At 32.0% G+C, this 25,134-nt stretch overlaps 1 protein-coding gene across 10 annotated transcripts in view; it reads left to right on the top strand.

The window, feature by feature from the left end:
- KCNMA1 (potassium calcium-activated channel subfamily M alpha 1) overlaps positions 1 to 25,134 on the top strand; it is a 422,031-nt gene that overhangs the window by 269,521 nt on the left and 127,376 nt on the right. For all 10 annotated transcript variants that reach the window (XM_065746496.1, XM_065746495.1, XM_065746491.1 and 7 more), the window contains exons 6-9: positions 8,139 to 8,214; positions 13,135 to 13,210; positions 14,840 to 15,010; positions 16,682 to 16,773. In XM_065746496.1, coding sequence (XP_065602568.1) covers positions 8,139 to 8,214; positions 13,135 to 13,210; positions 14,840 to 15,010; positions 16,682 to 16,773 — 415 coding nt within the window. The remainder of the gene's footprint in view (positions 1 to 8,138; positions 8,215 to 13,134; positions 13,211 to 14,839; positions 15,011 to 16,681; positions 16,774 to 25,134) is intronic.

The following is a 25,134-nucleotide window of genomic DNA, read 5'->3' as shown; positions in this document are numbered from 1 at the left end:
CTTATATGAAACTATAAAATTGTGCACAGAATATGAAAGTAATAGAAACATCTTTGCCTGTCTGTGTCTCTGATGATTCTCAGCATTTAACATCATCCTCCCACTGAAGACATTTAGATTAACATTAAAAGTGTCCATTGGGTTTATTTCAAATTTATTTCCAGCTTTATTATTTAATTCATTTATTTCCCCAGACCTTGATATATTCAAAAGTTTTAGCAGTGCACTGAAACAAAAAGGGGGAAAATCAGTAAATATATGAATGGCATCCTCTGCTCCAGGGAGTTAAAGAGTTAAAGGAATACTGACAGATTACTAAACCCAAAATATAGGTTATGTAAACAAAAAGTGTAGTTTTTGCTAGCTACTACTGGAGCACTGATTTGCTTTAGAGATGTACTGGACTTTTGAATAATACTTTTGAATTCTACACTCAAACATTTGCTGTACTTAGTACAGAGTAAAATAATGATAGTTTTAGAATTAAAAAAACCATCAAGATTGAAATCCTATTCAAGGTGAAATACAAAAATAAAGAAAAATCTGTATATGTATGCCTTACATGATAAAAAAATAAGTAGGAGGTTATTTCATTTTGAACAGTACAAGCGGTGATTAGTAACACAGATAAATAATGCCTTGTTAAAATCTTTCCAGTACGAGAGGTATAATTCAAGTGCTCACAGATACCATAAATAAAAGAAATAAAATATAATTTTATTTATTTTATTTTATTTAAAATATTTTTATTTATAAAATTATTTTATAAATAAAAGTCAGAGAGCATCATTCCCAATGAACTCAATGGACCTTTGCTACTGTGACCAGTGGGAACGTGACCAGGGTGTTTGTAAGAACTTGGTGTAAAGGTTATGATGTAGAAGAGTCACAGAAGTGGTTTACTTCTGATTTACTTGAAATTTTAAATTTATCTATACTGAGCTCCACATTTCTGTTTGGCCTTGTCACACTTCAATAACTTTTCCAAAGTGCTTTGAGATCCTGTACATTTCTTAAAAGCACATGGTGCTGTCTATTTTTGTCTGCTTTTCATTGTACTCCAGATGGCAGTGATATATTTTTTAGAATGTACGTTTTTATGGCTTTTTGTGTGTAGAAAAAAAAAAGAATGGAATGTTAAGCATGTTAAGCATGTTTCTTGAAGTGAAGTTAGCTTTTCAAGATAAGTATGTATGTTATTCTCCAAAGCCAGGAAGTTGACCTGGCAAGCATATCATATATCATGAAATAAATACCATCTCACATTAATGTTTTATTTGAGTTTTTTTCTCTAGTTGAGGTGGTAGCTGACTGGAAAAAAAAATCCTGTTGTGAATATTCACAGAGCAAGACTTAATGAGAGAACTAATGTGCTCTGTTCTTTCCCTCTTGCTTGATGGCTAAAGATACTTTTTTTTCTTCAGTAATATAGCTGTCATTAACTGGGATTAGATGAAGAGTGGTTGTGTGTGGGGGGGTGGCGGGGGGGTTATTTAATCTGGGATAAATCCTGTAAGAGTTGGCTGATATGTGACCTCTGCCTTCTGCATAATAACTTTCACCAGAAGACATGCGTGTAAATTGACAAATAAAAGAGTACACAACCAACAATTGCCTTTATGATCTGCTTCAGCTATATTGTTTATGAGAGTACCTGTTCATTTCAAGTGAACAGCATCACATTTGCAGGTTTTGAATTGATGGGTGTGGTTCTTTGGTGTATCTGAAAGAAGCTTATGTGGTAATATCCGGATAGAAGATGGCTTTTAAGCTCTAGTACATCATGGATCAGAGGAGCATCTGCACTGCCTGCCTGTCTGTTCTCTGATTTCTTTCATCTATTCACTTGGTGATACTCACAGGGTGTTTCGTGAGGCTGACTTCTGTATTTGCATGAATTCTATTTGTTTTATGAAAACAGAAATGAGTTAGATTGTACTGAATTGTCTTTTGATAACATTTAAAGTTATAATTGAGTTAAATATAATACAGATTTGCAAACTATATCCTGTTAAGTAAATCTGCTTCCAAAGAGAAGGTCTGTTAAAGAAGGTACTCTGAGCTTTCTCTGTATTAATACTGAATTAGAAAAGAAGGAGTTATTTACGAATATCTTCATGGTTATTGGATGCTGTGACTGAAGACTGGACCATAATACATCTTGTGTGCAGTACATCTGAAGCAGAAGATACATAGTCATGATTCCCAGCAAGATTTTAGTCTACCACAACCCTTCTGGGGGCACACGTACAGAAACTTATAAAAGTACCAGAAGACGTAAAAAGTCACTTGGAGAATTATTTCAAAATGGATATCGTGTCAAAGCAGGACATAATATCCCTGAAAAGGAAGAACAGCATTCGTTTCGAAACTCCTTGGTGTCTTGTTATAGGGTCGGCTCCTACTGGGGTAAGGTCCAACTCTAAACTTTTTCTTAAGTTTGTAGTTTGTGATTCTGTCTCTGGTGCTAGCACTAATCTTTTCTTAAAAGATATTGTTTACTTTTTCATTCTTGGTATATGATTTCAGTTGCTTTATAGAAAAAAATTCCTTCCATGACTTGCATGATGTAATGCGCCCATATGTATCCAGCGTCTCCTCAAAAGAGTTTGATATTTAATTAGAATGAAATGTCTTTATTGAAGGATGGAAAGTAATATTCTACAGTGGCATGGGGTTGTTGTTTGTTTTGTTTTAGATGGCTGTCATTTTAGTAAATGTCAGTTAAAAATATGCACTAGATGTATTTATTAACAATTCTTTGATACACCCCTGCTTGGAAGGATTTAGGGATATTCATAGGTTGTATACGAACTTGATGCAATGAAACCTGGTTCATAGGTTATTGATTCTTTTTATGCTGTTTTCTGTTTTCCCTATTTGTATACTTGCATAATAATAAGGAAAAATATCAAAATAACTTCTGTGTTGCAGATTCTCTTACTTCTTCTTGCATTGTCCTTTCATTTTCAAACTTACCTACAGGGAGAACATTCTTAGGTTGTTCTGCTGCACTGTGTGAAAGGATTCAGAACAGGGCTGTTTTCATCCAAAATATTACCCCCTCCGTTTTGATTGTCTCAGAAAATTTTCTGCTTTCATGAATACCCATTCTTGTTTTTTTTTCTGTCTTCTCTAAACCATATGGTCTCAGTCAAATATGGAGTAGCAGTAGCCATTGATAATTTTCATGAATAGTGAGATCATTCATTGAAGATGTGATTGAATGAATGAATGGTTTGCAAAGAATATAGTTGGTATGCAAAATCTGTGTTTTGAAGACCTCATGGCAGTACTTCTGAATATGCTACTGGCAGAATAAGCCATATATGATAATAAGAAAAGTACTATGTATTTATTTGAAGATGTAACCTTGTACATGATGCTGTTCCACTAGATTGAACTAGTGTTGAATAAAGGGAATATCCTAATTCCTGTTTCTGTTTTCTGGAATCTCATAAAGAATAAATAATAGTTTAGTTGTCTTCATTTTCTCCTCTTCTCCTTTACAGATTAGTAATTATAAATATTGTTTTGGGGAGTTTGTAATATTGGAAGAATCTTGATTGCTGCTGTACATTAATCCACTTGAAAGCATTAATTCAATGAAGACTGCAAAACTGACTGATAGGAGAATACTGTATTTGAACAAATTTTAAGACTGTGAAATCAAATAAAGCTTAAAATCATTTGGTTTTCTTTACCATAAATTTCATTAAGGATTTTCAACTCTGATTTTATTGCTGCTGACCCTTAACTTATTGGTCGTGTTTGTATCACTATTCTTGTTTAAAACATCCACTTTCCCAAGTCCTTAGTAAAGACTTGGAAAGCAGTAGCTGGACAATACTTGTACCTCACAGAACCGAAGTATGCAGTAAAAATAATAAGAATGCTCCTGTTGTATTCTGGATCTATCCCAACATTTCAGCAACATAATGTATTACTTCTTTTTGCACAGATCTGACTTCTGTAATATTTGAAACTAATTTCAGGGTTTTGGGGGCTATTTGGCCTCTCAGTCACTTTTTAGAATTGGTCTGAGAGATTTGGATATATCATTGTTTTACAACCACATTCAGTGTACAGAATTTGAAGACACAGCCATTTGATTTCCAGAGTCAGGCTGGTAGTATTTTTCTTCTGTTTTATTTTTTGTTCCATTGTTAATGGAAACATTTAGTGTTTTCTGTTAGCTTAATGGAATCAAATAACTTACTGGTTACAATTTGGTAATTATCTGCTCTAATAAGTAGATGCATTATGAAAATTTAATTATAATTCCAAAATAAAATTACATTTTTTATTTCCAGTAATCTCTTATGTGATTTAGAAAATCACCTGATAAAATAATACAATTTACTACACACATTTTAAATCTTAAGTGTATTTTCAAAATTGTTCTTTAGTTGTCACAGTTGGGACGTGTAGCTAAACTAATATTTCCACAGTAAGAAAATAATGCTATGGTATACTTTGAGGCTCATTTGAGTAAGTATATATGCAACTGAAATTACTGGACTAGAGACTGAAATTATTGAATAAAATACTTTGTGTTATATTTAAGTAATCTGATCTGATGTTCATAATAGTCTTTTCTGGTTTAGAAATCTATGAAATCCTTAGCTTTATCTTGTGTGTTAGAGAAATTCCAGGTGGGAAACATACCTTAATCTTGCATTTAGAAGCTGAAGATTATCACACAAAAAAAAAAAAACATGGATTGCGTGTGTATTTTTTATCTGATTAGAGAGATTTTCTGGGCGAATTAAACATTTTGACACTTGTTTTATTATTATTATTTTTGTGTACATCATAGTATTCAGGATTATATTCCATTCCAGTTAGATCCCATGAAAACATTCTAATATAAAACCTTTTGTCAAGGAAGAGGTAAGGAGGCAAAATTACAAATACATCTTGAGTCTGGCTTTCAGCAGCTTGCTCAATTGACTTTAGAAGACAGTATCCCGTTAAACGTTCACATTTCAAGTGGACATTACTATAATACATAATAATCTACCTTATTTGAATTACTGATTATATTGTTTAAATATTAGTGTTAGTATCTCATACAGCTTTTGAAAATTGAGTTTTCTATTAGTGCTCATGTTACAGTCTTTTGATTGCTATCCTTGATGTGTAAAAACATATAAATTTTTGTTCCTGGTGAGCTTGTGACCATGAAAGAGTTTGTCTTAGTTTTAAGTGAGTCAAATTTGATTCGGAACAGTGGGGAAGCATAACATGGGACATTGTGTTAATTACTACAAATGATTTATCTTCATAGCCTGGTGATTCTGTATGGACCCGTTGTGGATAATTGTTCTTGTGTTAGACTACTCAAAATCTTTTCTATTTTGTGTAATTTTGATCTAATGTGGATTCATGGTAAGCTACCTGCTGAATAATTTGGGCCATCTATAATCCGACAACAGTTGCATTGCAGCAGGGTTATTGCTGTGAGGATTACTGTGTCATCAGTTTATGATATATAAATGATTGCAAATGCACTTTGGCATATTATTAATTCCAGCACCAAAATGGAGTGTTTCTTGGAAAACTTCTCTTAGGAATTATTCAGTTGATTCATCATTACCTTTCTAAGTGCAAGATTGTGTGAATAGCATATATTCAGGGGCAATATAATTTCATTTGAGCTTTACACTTCCTTTTTTTTTTTCCTAAGATGTTTTTTTTTGTAGTCTATTTGAAGAATATGGCTGAAATTTCCAAATTAGCTGCAGTATCTCAAAGCACATATAATTTACTGCAGAGGGTTGAAAAGTCCATGTTATTAAATGTTTTAGAGTGCCAGACATTAATTCAATGACAGCACCTCTTATCTCTTTCACAACTTTAAAAAAGAAAGGATTTCTCCTTTCTCCATTGTTTGTGTGCATCTAGTATTAGTGGTTGTTGCCAATAAGCCACAAAAAATCTTTGTGTGATTTGAAGAATCCCCTCTTGAAGAGGTATCCTCCTTGGTGCTTTGTACTGAGTAATTTGTCCCTAATATGTAGAACTACTTTGGCAGACTTTATGTTAATAGTGATATTGGGAATAAGTACTACAGGCATAGTGAGTTTCATTTACAAACAATGAACTAATGATTGCATGCTCAAATTTTGAGCAGAAGATATTATAGGTACTTGGAAAACTCCAAACTGCCAGCTGCAGCCCTATCATTCCTTTTACCTATTCATTTTAGATCACTTTGGGGAACTCTTTTTTTTGTTAGTTTTTTGTTAACAGTTCTGCAATTCCCATTTTTTATTAATTTTCCTGAATTTCCTACTTTAAACAGACTTCTTCCTTACTCAACTGTAAGACTTTGAATTTTCTCTGCAAACTGTCTTTCTGACAGTAACTTATATTTAGAAGTTGTATTTCCAGCCTCTGCTTGTTTCCTCTTGAGTTTATAAATATTCAACGGTTCTAGCATGTTCAATTTTTCTAAAAAAAAAAATAATCTATTATATATTGACAAATTTTCTAGAATATATGATGAAGTAGTATAATATAGAGAACACAGCATATCTCTGTCTCTGCCTCTCTTTTTGGCCCCCTCTCTTTCTTATGCATATTTTTTTAAAACATTGCAATGGATATATCATTAAATTATCCTTAGATGCAGTGCATTTGAAATGAAGGGTTTTTCTCCCACCATATGCATACTGAAGATTTACTGGACAATGGATTGACAATTTCAAAATACACAGAATTTTGATGTTTCAGTTCTAGGAACTACTAAAACTCTACTATTAGAAGTAGCGCTGCAAGTGCAGCAGGAGCATGTGTCACAAAGTTAGTGAAATACAATATAAAATGGCCACCTTATACTTGCAAATGGATTTGAAGTTTAGAATTAATAAGCATCGTTTTCTTGTTTTTTTTTTGCTAAGATCTCCAGATCCACTTTTCAAGTTGTGATTAATCTTCAGAGCTACACAAAATAAACTTTGTTTCTAGATGATGCAGAAGAGAGATTGCTACTCTATAAAAGTTTACTTATGAGCCTTAGAAAGAGTAAAATTTTAATTTTATTTTTGATAATATTGTTGAAATAAAGCCTTGATTTAGCATACATCTGGTCGCACACAACTTTGCTTTTGAAGGAAACCTCTGAACTTCACTGAGATGGGGAAGGTTGTGCTGATATTTAAATGTTTTTCTTACGTTTCTAGGGAAAAAAATGTTTTATATCACTGGAGATTTAATGTATTGAAGCTGCCCTGCAATAGTCACAGTAGCATATTATACAATTTTTTTAAGTAACTCGTGACTGCACTGTTTACTAAAAAATACCCTGAAAGCACTGTTTCAATTTTATAAGTTGCATGTTTGTACATTATGTGCCTTTATTCACTTGCCGGAGATCTGCAGCCAATTTAGTATTAGAATAAGTCTCTTTTAGTAATTTAAGCCCTTAATCTTTTACAATATTTTCTCTTGCATACTCTCTGTCATTGGCTTTAGAGTTGACTGGGAATTGTTACTCAGGCAACCTGATTTCAACAAAAAACTTATATTTCTGTGTAGAAATAGCATATTTGAAACGTTTAGAAGAGAGTGTGTGGTCCTCCTGTTCCACTGCTTGAATGTTTTGGAAATTAGTGTGGAGATAGGAGTATTATTACAATAAAAGATTTTACGTCATTAAGATTTACCAATTTAATCAGGCATATCCAATTTAATCTATCTGGGTTATCAGATCTTTGGCTCATAATCTCTTACTTTTCACTAAGCATCATGGGAGCTTGGAGAATTGGGAAGTTTCAGGTCTGTATGTGTCTTTGACAGTCTGAAGAGATCATGTGTGCTAGAACTACCAAAAGAACCTCAAAACCTCAAAGAGGCTTTTTTTCCCTCTTAGCTTTCAGACAATTATTCTCCTTCCATGGCATCCAAGCCAGGTTTTCTAATAGCATAGCTCAGTGGTTAAGGAACTAAGTTTAAAACTGTTCCAAAAAGAACTGGTGAGGATCTTGAAACTGTTAAAAATGAAAGAACTCTTCAAAGGTATTTGACGTACTGTATGCTGCTGATGTTGTTTTCATTGATAGCTGTCATTGTAAATGAAGTGTTGTTAGAATTTGCATTATTCTTTACTAAACTCATTTTTTTCTTTAATGCAGGTTTAAGATTTTTAAGAGCCCTTAGACTGATACAGTTTTCAGAAATATTGCAGTTTCTGAATATCCTTAAAACAAGGTAAGACATTTACTTGTTTGAGTAGTTGTATTGATGGCATAACATGAATGCCTTCTGTTTGTGGTCATAGCAGTATATGACTTTCTTATCTGAAAAAAAAGAACCAGCAAAAATAATAAAATGAAGCTCAGTGGCTGTTCTTCAACTTTTTATCTGAGCAGTGATTTATAAGAATAAACTTTCTATTTTTTTCCATGTTATCGGAAGATTTTGCTTGGAATATCTGAGCAAGATTGAATGTTGATAAATTCAGAGCAGGATGAATTACAGGGCTCTTCACTGATTAAATATTACTTCTTCCCACATTATCAGTCTGTATTCTCCTACATTACAGCACAGGAATTAATTCAATTAATTCAACAGAGTACAGGTAAAAGCACTTTGAAAAATAATTGTTGTGGCTCTACTTCAGTTTTTCAGAACAGAGCATTCTTTGCATAAAAATAATTTTACACTCAGCTACGTCTATGCTGTGTTCAATGCCATTAGCTTTCCTTTCAAATAATGCTTTAAATTCCCCTGATTAACTTTCTGGTTTTTGCATATTTTTTAAGCCAATAATGTGTGTTAACTGTGTAGAAGAAGCACAACTTTGAGCAAAAGTTCACACTGAGAAAAAAAAAAAGGAATCTTACTATGCTTCACTATTGTAGATGTTTTGCCTTTCATCACTCCTAATACTACCCCAGCTAAAGTATTGAACCAAACTTCCAATATTTAATGTAAACTCAGTTCCATTCTAAAATACTGTATTCTCTCCATTAGTTGAGAAGCTTGTGTGAGGACTTTGTATGCAAGTAACTTTGTCTACATCTTGTGTAAACTGGTTGCATTGAGTAAATGGAATCTTGAGATTTGTAGATGCTCACAGTTAAAAGTTGATTTTACAGTCCTTAAGCTTAAAACTACTTTCTGTGCTCTAGGCTCTTATGATCTGTATATCTATAAGAAGTGCAGTTCTTGATAAATAGAAGAATTAATGAATATATAGGGAAAATGTAGCTCATTATCTTAGATTATTACCAGTTTGGTAAGGAAAGTGAATGATTGATATTCTGAGCTCTTGGGCAAATAAGTTTACTTATTGACACATAAGCAACCTCACCAGAAGACATGGAAACTAATAGAAATGTCCCATAAACTCAAATAGTTTTAGATAACTTTAGAAGTAGTGACTTCGTAAACTTCCAGGTCTGTAACTGTAGGGATACAATATTATTCAAATTCAGTTTATTCACTACTTGCTTATTGAAGATTGACTGACTCATTAAAATAGCTTTTTATTTGGACAAATTTAACTGTTATATTAGATATCATCTCTGTAACTTTCTATCTGAACGCCTAAATAACTGTAAAACCCAAATCCTTACTATTAGGCTGTAAAGCAGAGCTGTCTAAAGTGACTTTTTCAGTTTACTCAGCAGATGAATGCCCAGCAGTTCATCAGTAGCAAGATTTAATTAACTTGAAAAAATGTGCCTCAAAACATTTTATTTTTCCTTTTTCCTATTTCTTCACTGGAAGAGGACGTCTGCTCTGTATATCTTAGTCAACCTGAAGAGAACTTAATAGTTGGGATGCTGTTGATGTTCTCAAAGCAGCATTCTATAAAGTGTATTAATCAGGCTGCAAAAAAATGGACATTTGTTTTAGAAAAATATATAATTAAAACTGACCTAAATTTGGCCATGGAAGTGACTTATTTTTTATGTATTTTTTAAAATTAATTTGACTTAAAGTAAGTAAAAACTGAGAAAGTTCATTACTACTGCTATATTTAAATGGGAATTTTTTTGTTCAGAATGTTCTTAAGAACCATCATAAACAAAACCTATTTAACATAGTCTAGGTGATAGATACACGTATTCTGTTATAGTATCAAGATATTATTTTAGTGGAAGTTGCTATTTCTGCATTATTAACCTTTCTGAAAAACACCCACTAAACTGAAAGTGATGAGCACTTGTATCTAAAGGACGATCTCTAGAAGATTTTCAAGAGCTATTACCCTCATTAGATTTCCACTTAATTAAATAAAATTTACTTATTTAAAATTGAGTAGTGCTTCAATTACATACAGTAGCCATAAATTCTCATTATTACCATAAATTCTTGCTTTGTCTTATATGCATTTGGCCAGTTACTTCAAGGTTGTTTTGCTTTAATATGGCTAAAAATCTTGCTAATTTAAGGAATTTCAGTATTGCTTGCCAATCACTTATAGTGTTTTAATGAAATTTTCAGCTTCGTAGTTTGTCTATCATAAAAAATACTACTTGACCTGTTGAACTGAAACAGTAAATTCAGTATATCATTATTAGCTCTGAAATTATATTATAGACAGGAGGGAAAAAAAAAGATACATTTAATTGTATAAAATAATTGAAAAAGAAAATATAGCCATTTAAGGCTATGTGGGACTATTAGAAAAATATGGAGATAATTTAATGAAGTATTTCAGTGTGTTTAAGGTTAATCATAGAATCGCTCAGGTTGGGAAAGACCTTCAAGGTCATCAAAGTCCAACCTCATCCTAACCATACCACCCTAACTCTAACAAGCCACAGCTAAATCATGTCCTAAGCACCACATCCAAATGTTTTTAAACACATTCCGGGATGGTGACTCAACCACCTCCCTTGGGAGCCCAATAACAAATAATGACTGTCAGGACAAGAAACTAATAGGATATGAAGGACACTGCTGTTTATTTATTTCTTTGTTTTAATAACTGATACAATCAGTGAATAAATTCTGTCATCATTTACTTATTTTATCAAATGAAGGAAATAATTTACTTAAACCTTAAGCTAGTGATTAAGATATGAGAAAGGAGTGCATCTCTTTCGCAGAATGTACAGAAGGGGCATTCCAAAGGAGGGGTCCAACTGAACACTACAAAAATAGAGATAGTGATAACATTAGCAAAGTAGACAGAAAATCATGAGAATATAATTATTTTATTTGAAAAGAACAACTGAAGCAAAACAAAAGATCTGCCTTGGCGCATTAGAAGATATTCCTCTGCTAATAATCTATTTGTTTTTAGTCTGAAATGAAATTCATCTTACTCAGAATGTTTTTTGTTTCCATGTTTATAAAATAGAAAGAATCGTGTGGTGCTGAGTTGAAAATCTCTCTCCTTCACTTCACTGCTTTCATATATTTTTCAACAAAACTGCAGGGACTTAGTGCTCACAGGAAGGGATTTTGCACAGATGTTGGAAAGAGCTTAAAAAGCAGAAAAATGTTTGTGACTAATCTTTCATCTATATTTAGACTCTGGCAGAAACACAGTCGTATTTCATAGAGGACAGACAAGGTACAATTCTCATTAAACCTGTAAAAATAAAAATTTCCAAACACATCATGCAAAGTTATTTTTAATGACTGCTATTATTTACATATATTATAATAATACATGGAGAACAGTTATTGCTTTATTGCACTGAGAGTTTCTTGTGACCTAAATTCAGGTGAAGAATTATATTTAGCCTTTCATAATGGAACTTTGCATCAGTATAATTTCTATCATTTTATTTAATCTAGGCACCTAGAGATTAGTCTTGTGGCATTAGTGTGGTATTTTGAATGCTGTTATTAAATATGAATATTAACCAAACAAACCTTAATAGGCTGACACAGTTGAATATGCTTTGATGTGCATGAGTATTAATCGTAAAAATGAAGACATAGCTTCATATCTTTGAGTACAGTAATCTTTACAGCAACTGACAATTCTTATACAGTTAAAGGCCTTTACTAGTGACCACAGTTGCCCACTGAACTGTACTTCTTAATAATTTTGTTCAGTTAAGCTATCCGTTTAATTTTCCCAGTTTATCAAGTTAGTTTAAAAATTGTCCTCAATTAGAAAAAATAAATATTAATCTATTCTACTCCTGTGTAACTACTACTACTAACAGGTCTATTTTTCCAATATTTCTTCTTTTGGAATACACTGACTTGGGAATAATAAGTTTTCTGATGCATCGTTTTTTCAGAGATGTGTTTTCAAAAGCAAAGGAGACCTATTTTCAATAAAATTCCTTGGTTGTGTGAGGTCATTTACACACAATAATACGTAACTACAGTTTGTAGTGTATTTGTTGGAAGTAATTCCTATCTTTTCAAATTGTAGTAATATTTGCTTTATGAAGGTTTTACTTAACCCTTTTCCACAAAAGGAAAAGGAAATTTTCTTCAGTGTATCGCTTTTTTGCTAAACCCAGTGTGAGGTTCTTACATTAAAATCGCTTTTGACTAAAATCAAGTATATAGTATTCAGTGGAACTAAGAAGAGTTTGTAAGGGTTTCTCTTGAAGGTTTCATTTTTTTTCTTTTTGAAACTGTCGATGTGAAGTATGAGGTATGGTATGACTTAATTTGAACGTGACTTAGGACTTTACACAGAAATAGTAAAATACTCAAGTTTGGAATCCTATTTTTTTTTTTTCCCACAAAACCTGCATGGCATTCAAAGATTGGCTGCAATAGCTCATTAACGCTTGCTGTGTCTTTAGAAAGATAGACTTGCCCTGTAATAATATTTGCAAGTATTAACAGTTGCTCAGTACTGAAAAAATCCTCTTGTCGTTAGCATTTAATCAAGTGTGAGGTTAAAAAACAAAAAACGAAAAAAAGATGACTTTGTAAAAGGCGTACAAGCTAATTAAAAAAGAATTAATTACAAAAGCATCAGTCAGTTCTGGGTAGAAAGGCAATATTCAGCAGCCAATGGTAATTGGCATGACCCTATTTAATTCACTGAGTCTGTGATGATGTATTTCAGGACACCAGAATGTTTGCATGTGGTTAATGGCTGATATATACAAAAAAGAAAATTGAGCAGTTAAGAGTACTGAGAGGAATGCCTGATAAACACCAATGGTTTTTTTGTTTGTTTGTTTTCCTCTCCAGTAATTCCATCAAGCTAGTGAATCTGTGCTCTATATTTATCAGCACATGGCTGACAGCAGCTGGGTTCATACATTTGGTGAGTATGCTTGCAAATATTTATTTGGCTTTATTTTCATGAATCCCTTTCATTCGAATCTGCTTTATTACCTGAAATTGCCTTACTCTGGATGACCCTAAAACATCTAATGACTATAATTAAAATAAAAATGAAAAAAATCAAAGTTTCTTCCATTGTGAGGCTTTTACTCAGAGATTCTTCTGTAAGTAATAGTAACCTATGTATTAACCTCTATATTTAGTTTCAGCGATAAATGTGAGACTTGAACTGATATAACATCTTGAATGATTACAATTAACCAGTAGGTGGCAGCGTTTCCTAAGTAACTACTCAAAATGCTTCCTGGAATGGGATGTCAGAGTATCAAATGAGAGTGAGGTCTGGGAAATCAATGGTGGTGCTAGTTAAAATAAAAACAAAAGAAAAGAAAAAAGAAAAATCTGTATTTTCACAAGACGCAATGGGATTGCAAACATTCTGGGTAGTATTGTGTCTGCTTTTCTCTTAAATTTCTAATGTTTGTTTTTTTCTTTCAGTGACTGGTAGTGCAGTTTTTTTTTTTTTGTTTTTTTTTTCCTAAATTGTTGTTCTGCACTTAAAAATAACTGAAAAATACAATATGCTTCATACAGAATTACATATTATTTCATAAATATTAATATACTTGTATATAAAATGTATATGTTAATCACATATTTTCAAATTTAAAACAAGTAGCTTTTAGAAAGTTATTGATAAATATAATTAAATGTGATTAAGTATTTGTCCTTTAAGGACATTTTATGATCAACTTAGAATCAAGAAAATTTCAAGGCAGTAGTAAGTTAGGATGATTTTGAAATAATATTATGATTTAGTAATATTGGTGTTAATCCAGACTTTAAAATAGACTTCTGCTGAAGAATTCGGTTGACTTCGCTTAAATAACCTTGAGCTACATTCATCTGTGGAAGGTAAAACTCAAAATGATGGTCTTCTAATTATATCAGAAGACATTTAAAATGAAATAGACCGGTTGAGTTAAAAGTAACACTAAGACTGAGTTTGTGACTGTTTCAGGGCTTGCCCAAATTGGAAACATATTACTAAAGGCATTATCCAACACCTCTTGGACACTGACAAGCACAGGGCATCAAACATCTAGCTAGAAAGCTAAGAACTTATTATACATACAGAATATGTTCCTCTCTTACTGTTAAATTTATAACTTTTATCACTTTTGCAAGTCAATTATAAGATATTAATGCTATTAAGTACCTAATATTAATGCTATTAATATCTACATAATATTGTAAAACTAAAACATTAAGCAATATAATTGCATTACAAGTAATATTGACTGAAAAAATATCTGAAAAACGGGTACCAAACAAGCCCCACCTTCTTTAATAATGCACATTGTTTATTAGTGAATGGAAAGAAGTGTTTTCCATAAATAGTTGGAGTGGGAATGCTATGTGTATTGTCAAGAGAGTGGTAAGTCTGCAATCCAAAAAGGCCTAGGTGCTCTGTATGTTGAAAACAAATCACAGAACAGGATGCAGAGTTTGTATTATACACCAATAAAATATGCATATTTTTGTTTCTTTTAGAGATAGTGAGCAAATTAAAAGTACTATAAACTATGTACTTGCTTTTGCCTTTTAGGTGGAGAACTCAGGGGATCCTTGGGAAAATTTCCAAAATAATCAACAGTTAACGTATTGGGAATGTGTTTATTTACTGATGGTTACAATGTCCACTGTTGGTTATGGAGATGTTTATGCAAAAACAACCCTTGGTCGCCTTTTCATGGTCTTCTTCATCCTTGGGGGATTGGTAAAAATTATATTACTATTCTTTATTATTCTTAATTTCTTCTAATTTAGATCTTTATCCTGTATATCGTGATCTCAGTGCTATGATTAAGGAAATATTAATTTTTAACTTAATAAAATAATTTTAATTCTAATTTTTTTAAATAAGTTTAATGCACAACCTTTTTCTATAAATAAATGTTTTGACATGCTCTGTCAGTCATAGGAATCAGAATTTTTATACTACGTTGGATTAAGTAATGCATGTGAATACATGAAGTGCCTTAGCATTTCCACGTATAAACTTAGTCCTAGTCATTTACTTTTCGGTGACTGACTGTAGTGCATTTTTTTGAGGATACTATTGATACTTGAAGGCACTTTGCGGTTTCAGAAGTCCTACCCACCCTTCTGTGTTCCTTCCCAGAATTCCAACAAACACTGTGGCTTTGGACTGCCTTAAAGAGCAGCTTGCCTGATCCTGATAATGGCAAACCACATTCTCTTTATTTTCAAACATTTTTTCATGCACAATTTTAACTCAGTTTATCACACAAAGCATGGCCATAACCAGTACCATTTTATATTGGCAAATTCTGGTGTTCTTTGTCTTATATGTTCAAACCACCGAAGTTGCTAGTTGTGTTCTGTCAACTTTTCTATTATTTATCAATATTAGTAATTCCATGGAACCTGTTGCAATGTTTTTCTGAAGCAGCAAGGTTTATTTTGTTATTCAAACAGTGCAAGGTAAGTGCTATAAAGACAATTCATGATATATATTCAAATTCATACACATATTTTGGTACTTTACTCTCATACTGATTTCACATATACATACACCTTATGGAGGTGATATGTATATTATTGATGTTATGAAAACCATGTATGTCACACACAGGTACATATATATAAGTGTATATATATATGTGCATTTCCATCTATGTATATTAACGAATAAAGACAGAGATCATGCCAACTGGCAGTAGCTCTTCGAAGTATCCAGCCACAAGGAAGATGTTTGTTGGACAAAACATGGCAGAAAAATTTTTATTTTCTCCTTAAAATCTTGTTTTTTCTTTCATGTGTTATTCCAATTCTTTTAAAAACATAAACTTTTGAAAAAAATTTTGGGGGTAGTGGTGACTGTTTTGTTTTGTTCCTCAAAAGGAGGATTTACCCCTGACTCCATCTTTTTGTATGTGTTTAAATCCTAATCACAGGGAAGAAATTCTTTTTAAGTAGAAATGTAACCATTGTGACAGTACTTATTTTTGCGGGGATTTTTTCTTTTTTTGCTTTTTTGTTTTTGTTTTTTATTTTTTGCAGTCAAGATTAATGTTTTTTTTTTCCCTTCCCCTTTTCAGGAAGAAATAGACATAACAGTACCTTATGATTATGTAACAGTCTAAATTAGTTTTGTTCTTTTCTTTTATGTACCTATTTTTCCTGTTTATACTCTTTTATTTATTTATGAAACATGCACCTACTCCAAAACTTTTACCTTGAACACTCTTGTTTTGTTTGATGAGAACTTTTACATTTTTAAAATTTTCTTTTTAAACATCTTCATAGATCTAATTCTTTTGCATTTTCAGATCTTAAAAATATATATCTCTTGAAAATATTCATCATCCCCCTTTCTTTGGCCTCTCTTTTTAGTCTTTTCTTCTGTCTCCTATCTTCTTCTTAGGCCATGTTTGCCAGCTACGTCCCTGAAATCATAGAGTTAATAGGAAACCGCAAGAAATATGGTGGTTCCTATAGTGCGGTTAGTGGAAGAAAGTAAGTATCCCAGGAGGCTCTGCTGCCTCTGCTGCAGTAGAACACTCTCTGCATGCCATTTTCTTTTTTTTTTTGTGTTTTTGTTTCATGCATGTAGGCAATGTTTGCTCGCTACGTGCCAGAAATTGCTGCTCTCATCCTTAATCGGAAGAAATACGGCGGGACTTTTAACTCAACCCGAGGCAGAAAGTAAGTCAAAAAAGACCAGGTGTGGCTGTGTGACTTTAAAGATCCCCTGAAGGTGGTAATAGCTGACTCACAGCTTAAAAAGCTGAATTCCTTGACATCAGATGTTACCACTGGAGAACTGTCACACTATAAATAGAGACCTGGGCTAATGCTATGGTACAAGTCACAACGTTTTGTCTGTGCTTCAAGAGGACCTTGATACTTTTAGGACTACATTAATGTTCTTTGAAAAAAAAAAAAGAATGAATAAATAAATATCTTGCTTTAGGTAGCTAGCTTCTGGAAAGATACTAACATCGCTTCACATTTTTGGGCATGACTTATGGTGATCTCTTGACTAAGTCACAATGGTAATTCATGTGATTTTGAAGAAACTCAGTTCTTTAGATAACTTGAGTTTGCTGGAGTGAAAAATGAGAGAATTATGTTGATAGGATTATTCCATAATTGTCTCAGACAATGAATACTGCAGATAGTTATTGTTCAAATAGCAGATGCAGATCTCAAGCAGCTCCTAATGATTGCATATGACTATTGCAAAAAACTCATGGTTTTACAGTCCATGTCCAAGAGTTTTAAAATGATTATTTTCCACAACCACTGAAGAAGAGGAAGTACCATCCTTAATATCAGTGTAGCATTTTATAAAAAATTAAAAAAGGTCAATCATATAGGTTGGTAGCAACAGCTAGCTTTTATTAGACCACATCAACTCATTACACTTATGTTGAAAGTCTGTTTGTTTTCTTGACGAAGTTAAAAACAGTTCTTTCTGGCATTCACAACATCTAGATCTGAGATACAGTCTTTAATAAATCAGATTAACATACAGATATATTATTTTCTTTTTATCACCATTAATGTTGCCGTCTTCTCTTTCATTACAAATCTCTGTGAAAATATCAGGCATATATGCATCTTCACCCTGAAAGACTAGTTGTATAAAATCCTTTCCATAGAACAAAAAGAACTTCAGGAAATTATCTAATTTTTCCTTTTCCATACTTCAAGCAGATAAGGCTTCCATCTTGTTCATTTCAAATTATCACTCATGCACCATTTTATAGATGTATATTATGATTTAATCAAATTCTTTCTTCTCTTTGTAGAAAAGACTACATTTGGCTTACACAGCTAATTTGACAGTACTGATTTAAATCACTGAGTCTATATAACAGTATTTTTTTTTCTGATATTATTACTTATTCAACAATAGTCATAACAAATACTAGCTGTCAACTTCAAGCATTCCATTTTTAAGGTACTGTTCAATGTCTAAGGTTATATTTTACTGCATAATCTAATAATGGAAACTTGTGTCATAAATTCATTTATCAAGATAACAAAATGTTTTCATTTATTTCTGAAAGAAGTAACATCAAATTCCCAAAATGTTTATTTCTGACAGGGACCTACTCAGCTCCATGTGTGTATTCATACTTTATTATTTAAGGAGAGGATTTTTAAATACTGCATTTGCAGTTCATTTTTTGCCACTCCAGAAGAGTTACAACAGAGGTGAATATCTTTAAAAAAACCCAATTTTAAATACAGACTTTTAGTCTCTCACGTTCTACATTGTCACTAGTACCCAGCATTGCTCAGTTGCCTCTAAACTCGGACTTGATCTTCAGTCAGAACCCCACATCCTGAAATCCTCAATTCCAGATCAAAGACTTCCTGCTAGCTTTGGGGCGTGCTTCATTTTATTTTCTCTCCTTTTCTTTTTGTCTTTATATACACTGTCTTTTTTTTAGCTCACTCAGTGCTTATTCTGCAGATCTCTCCTGCCCATATAACTTCTCAATTGAAACTCAGCTCTGTCAGCAGCTTGCAAACTGTTCGATTTACTTAATGTATTGTTTTCTGGTTCAAATATTAATTACTGAGTAGTATAAAGAAGTCCTTTACTCATGTGGGTCTTTCATCAGAGAATATAAACTTGGGAACTGCACAGTAAAAAGCTATTAGCAATCCTTTTTTTGATGTTGCTTTTGCAGTCAGAAGAACAAGATTGATGAAATGTTATGTTTGGCCAAAATTTAAGTTTTCATTTGGAATTCAGTGTTGAGAGAATGGATTGTCAGAATTAATAAGCTTTCCTTTGCTTGGGATTTGGGCATATGGTAGTAATTAGAAATGTAAGGTCTTTAGTTGAGCAACCAAGCATAGATTCTGGCAGCATACATAATGGGAAACTACATTTATTCTAGTTCTAATGTCAGAAGGTTTCCAGAAAAAATTAAATGCATGTACAAAATGAAGGCAGCTAAATTCTGATGAAAGATACTACTTCAACACTTAAAATAGCAAATGTGTATACTTCTAATTCTTTCTCCAAAATAGATAAATACATGGAATCTGCTTTGTTTCATTTATATAAGTGTTTATGCATGTGTCCTCATGAGTTATGTCTGTAGAATAACATGCTTTTATACTACTACTAAGACCATAGATGGAAAGTTAATTTTAACATATGGTTGTGTACTTCTTAAGGATTATTCTGTGTGGCTTTACTTCTACAAGGAGAGCATTGGTAAAGAATTATAACTGTTGAAGGAGCTGCAATGTATATGTAAGAAGTATTTCTATAGGCTTCTCTTACTAAAGAAAAATTAAAGATAGATTAAAAAATACAAATTTTATCTCATATGTTGCTCTTCAGCGAGTAAAGTCATGAAAAAAACATAAATTATGCAGAAAATATTTCACACAGTAAAGAAATATTTTACTGTTTTAGATAAGACGCACGTGGAGTTCAGAAATGGAGGTATTTTATAGGCAGTATGAAATTATCACTGGTTAAATTTACTAGACAGGTTTGTTTCAGAAATCCACATGAATTTTTTAAAAACATTTTTTATATAACTTATAATCTCTGCTTTATAATGTATTCTTGTAATGAGATTTGCATGGTTTCAATGACCACAAAACAAGAATACTATTTTAGCCTTTGAATGAAATTATGTCACTTAAAGCAACAAAAATTCTCTGATGCATAAACAGCAAAGTACATACTAATATACCATTACAAAGTGTGACCAAGACCGTACATACTAATATACCATTACAAAGTGTGACCAAGACCAAGTATGTACATTTGATGATGAACTGACTTAGTCTCAACCTAGAAAAAAATGAATGAGAAGTTACTCCCAAAAGATACTAATCTTTTCTTGGATATAATATTTAGTAGCAGTGAGATCTGTTCCATAAGTAACAAAATTAGTGCTAATTATGCTTTGCTATGAATCACAGATCAGTTCACCAGATGACTCTGTTTTTACTGTGTATCCTCTATATACTAAATCAGATGATTAGTAGAAGAGAAAACATATTGTTTAGTTTAGTTCTATGCACAACAAACAAGTTTCTCCTTCTGTAATCGTCACTGAATACAAATGATGCAGAGAAGACTTTATTATAGGCTTTTAAAGACACGAAAATATTTAGGTATATAAGATGTAACTGGAAAATAAAGAAATATTTTTACAGTTCTGATAGTTACTTATGCCTGAATTTTATGTTACTAAGAGATATCTTAGTAAAGGTCCCTTTATTTTTCACATAGTTTTCTGCATAATTCTTTTTTATCATATGAGCAATTCACTCTCTACCATTTCTCCTTATACTCCATTTTCATAGATAGATTCTGTAGTGCATGATTTTGTATCTTTTGCAAAGCAGATGTAACATATGTTTTCTATATAGTAGCTAATGTTCTACTGATAAAATATTTTTATTATTAATGGACTAGCAACTACCTGAAGCATTTTTTATGTGACTTATATGAGTCTTGGGAGTCTTTAAATAATTCTGTTATGAGAAATGCTTTCTGAAGATGACAAATGCTTTTAAAATGCAAAATAGACAGAAATTTATAATGAAGGTTTAATTCTTTTTAATTGGTTCATCATCAAGCATAATAGTGTCACTCTGAAAAATGTCTGCAGTATTCCATAAGGCATATCTTACTGAAACATTGGGAAACATATTAGATAGCTAAGGAATTAATTATTAAAATATACCTGAGAAAAAGTTATATACAGGTAATCTATTGGTCCCTTTTCCTAAATTGATGGTGATAGAACATCAATAAATATGGTTTTAGAAAAATAGTAAATGGTATTAAATATTTAAAATAAAGTATTAAGTATCACACTACAATGTACAGCTTAGTTATTGACTACTGTAGAGGGGGAGGAAATTAAATTGCTCAGTAAAGAAGTGAAAAACTAGTATTATGGAGAAACAATAAAGTACTTTAAATAACAAAATACTGGATAAAAATACTGGGGATAAAAGATAGATATAACATGTATCAAGGAACAAGAGATAGACATTCCAATGTTATACAAGGTCTACAAAGGTCTAAGTTAGACCTCTGTTGAGAAAATAATATCTGTTTTTATATATAGAATGCTTGTTTTTTTTGTTTGTTTGTTTTACATTTGTTTTCACAATGCATGCATAAGTCTGGAAAACTGGAAGAGACAGTGATTACTTTGGATGTTTTTCTGAAGTGCTCCAACAAACCTCTAAGAAGTTCAAGCGTTTTAGATTGAGATTTTCTTCTAGAAATGTTTGGATTTGAGATTAGTAAAAATTCTGCTAATGAGCTTTTTGTGATGTTCACAACATCCACTTACAGCCTTAGGCAGAATAGAATTTACAAAATAATATGCCAAAAAATCAAGAACAATTTATTTATTTATTTTTAACTTTCATATTATCCCAGTCTGGTCTGAGATTTTTCTTACATTTGGATTTAGATCTATTTTACCTCTTGAAATTACTAATTAAGCTTTTGTTCTGGATTTACACATTTATTGAGAATCAAGGTTTATCTTGATCAGTTTTTTCATTTCTGTTTTCGTGCATTAATGTGTTCAGACTGGATTTTAGTTCAGTGATTTATTTTCCATCTGAAAACAGTAGCTTATTGTAAGTTAACCTACACAAAGCTCTAGAAGACATTAATAGAATATTTGTATACTGATGGACTGTAAGAGGGACTGGGTAACTTAATGTTTTTTTCAGTCTGTCTTCTGCATTGAGTAGTTACATATTAATTCCATAGGCTAAGTTGCTTCTGCCTCTTATATGCAAAATTCCAATGAAAACTCTTTATGAGGACAGCAAGTGTATAGCTTCACATAAACAGATATAGACAAAGAGAGGTTTTTATTATTACTTTTTATGTGTGTGTTTCCTTAATAGAAAGTAAACATATGCTAAGAATTGTTGAATTTATATATGTAATTATTTTAAGACACTGCTATAGCTAAATATTAAAAATGGCAATTTAATGAAATCACAGTCCTTACTGTAAAATCTATTGAAATCTCCTGTTTCTCCTTTCTCATTGTCTACTTTACTTCCAAGGGATTTCTTCAGATTTCTTAAATTTACAAATCATAAATTAGGAAATCATCAGCATATCAGTGGGAAGAATCATCTGTTAGAGATTCCTGCCAGAAGGAAATATGGGATCCAATAACTAAACTTCACAGAGAAAAATAAAAACTGCAGACAGATAGATATGGTAAACAGAAAGACAAACAGATAATTTAAGTTGACAGACCATCTTGGACTTATTAGACATTTGACTTTGATTAAAAATTAGAACAGCTTTTTTTTTTTTTTAAGACTTATCCAGATACTTTGGCAAAGGTCCATTTGCTGCAGCAATGGGAGACATAGCTCCAAAGAAAGTGACATTAGATTATTGTATTAAATTGTTTGTTACAGTATGTAAGATACTATTTTCCAGTGGGATGAGACAGTAATAGGAGAATGTGACATGAATTGCATTATGAACCTCAGTGATGTCTTTCTTTCACATCTGCTAGCCATTCTTCTAATTCCACTGTTTCAAATGAAGGTTCACTTTAGTGAAGTCTCACTCTGATGAGCGTTAAACAGACTGACAGATAGAAGTAATAGGACAGAGTTTTTTCCTGGAGTTTTCCAGAGTTCCAGACTTCCAGAGTTTTTTGTGGAAACTCCAGTGAAGGCATTACGAGATGGCAGAAGTGGTGAAATAGTCAGCAAGTTTTAGTGAATTATGATTTGTTTTCCCACCTGTAGATAGTTGACAATTACATTTTGGAGTGATTTTACTTCTATTTGTAGTAGGTTGTGAAAAATCTTATTTTGATGTAGGTTTGTTGTGTTTTTAAACAAAATAGAAGTACTCTATATGAGGATAATAGTACTATCAAGATTGAATGTAATAATAGGTCCTTCACTTTAAGCTATAGTGGAAACCACCTATATAATCCAGATCCTGGCAGAAACAAATTACTATTTTCTTACCAATTCAGTTGCATAGGTAGACATCAAGCTAAGAATATTAACATTTCTTTTTAAGCTTGTTTTATAGCCAAGTGTTGCACCATTTCTTATATCATAATAGCGTAAGATAAACTTAATTAGCTGTAACTGAACAGCTAATGACTATTGCAAGCATATGGAGGTGCAGTTTAAAGAAAAGGGTGTACCATTTATCCAAGATTAAATTCACAGAAATGCACTTTGTCAGCATGTTCTCTAGTAAAAGTCTTACTTGAACATAAAATATTAAAGGACCTACATCAGTCTATTATTTCACTGTTTTTCAGACAAAAACACTTTCTAGCATTGAAGTGGTGCAAATGACACGCCACCAATATTCACTGAACAATACTGAAACTTGAATACATATATGTATCTTGGGTAGTTTTGTAGCTGTCGTAATTCACAACTGATCAAGGTGTTTTGCATGTGACTGTGTTTTCTGTGCACATTAACAATTTGAAGTTTAAGAAATGGAAATTATTTATTCTTGATTCTTAATGCATATTTTGCTCAAACAGAAAGCTAGTGTCTGCATCAGAGAGAAATTTTAAATGCCTGACATTAATTATTTTATTTTGAAGTATTATCTAGTACTGTCCCATTGATCCTTATGGTACACCATGGGTCTGAACATATATCTTTAGATGTTTCGTTCACTTAGAGTGTAAGAGAGCCTGAAGAGTGTTGAGTCTTTTGGAAAGAAAATAGTTTCTGTGAGAGAATAGAGAGTTTGCAGATGGATTTTTAGAAACTGTCAAGTCTTGATTTCATGGCCTGTCAATGCCCTGTTTACAGATATTAATTAGTAAGTTTGGGAGTAGCCCTTTTAAATTTTATACCTACTGCAGTTACTCTAAAACAAAGCAACAACAACAACAACAGAGAAAAAAGAATCACAGCATGTTAAAACATATCTTTTATTTATTTATTTATTTATTTATTTATTGGTTCTAAAGTGTCCACTGATGATGAATGGTTCTCAGTCTTTACTTTTGTCATATATGCTATATATTGTTCCTTAGAGGATATAATTTCTTTCAAAACAAGCAAAAGATTTATATTTAGTATTCTGTACCCTGAAGGAGGAACCATGTAGAATTCTTTTTGAAGAATCCTATTCTCAGTGGTTCTGTTTTCATTTACAGTGCTATTTACATAAACTAAACATATGCTCTCAGTGATCTCCTGTTGGATTTCTAGATTATTTAGTTTTGCTTATTTCATTTTTCCTTTGTGGTGGGTAGAGATCTTCTATCAGTGATTCTGTTTATTTTATAATGAGATAGTACATTTTTAGATGATGTTTCATTTTGTCTGTATGAGGAAAAAAGGTAGATATTGTAGAGAATTTCAGCTGTGTAAAATAATTTCCTCACACAAGTGTACTGGTTTTCTGTATTTGGTGGCTCCAATAAAATTCGAGATTGAGAAACAGATATGGGAAATTATCTGACACTTTCTCAATAGAATATATCCCCAATAGGTTTCGAGTTCTCTGTGAAATATTGTTTTTGAAACATCACAATTGTGTAATATGAATTTCATTTGTTCTATTAAACCAATTTCAACTCTGATGCAACTATTACTTCACAGAAACCAGTGTCTTCCCGATTTCTTAACAGCAAAAAAAAAGTCTGAAATCCTGAGTCTTGTTTTTCAGTTTTATGGAGAAAATTCTAAATTTCTTTTTGAAAGAACAAAGAAAGGAGTATTGTAGTACTTATGAACATTTTCATAAAAAAAGATTAAGTGTGAAGTTTAGGCATTTCTGTTTAAGCTAAATTTTTAATACGGTATTTTCCTACCAAAGAACCGTAGCTGCAAGCAAAAGAT

The sequence above is a fragment of the Cyrtonyx montezumae genome, unplaced genomic scaffold (genome assembly GCF_038088225.1).
Source record: "Cyrtonyx montezumae isolate F1298 unplaced genomic scaffold, pur_monq_1.0 scaffold_4, whole genome shotgun sequence".
Taxonomy (NCBI): Eukaryota; Metazoa; Chordata; class Aves; order Galliformes; family Odontophoridae; genus Cyrtonyx; species Cyrtonyx montezumae.
Note: the sequence above shows the minus strand (reverse complement) of the source record. Positions and strands in the feature narration are given on the sequence as shown.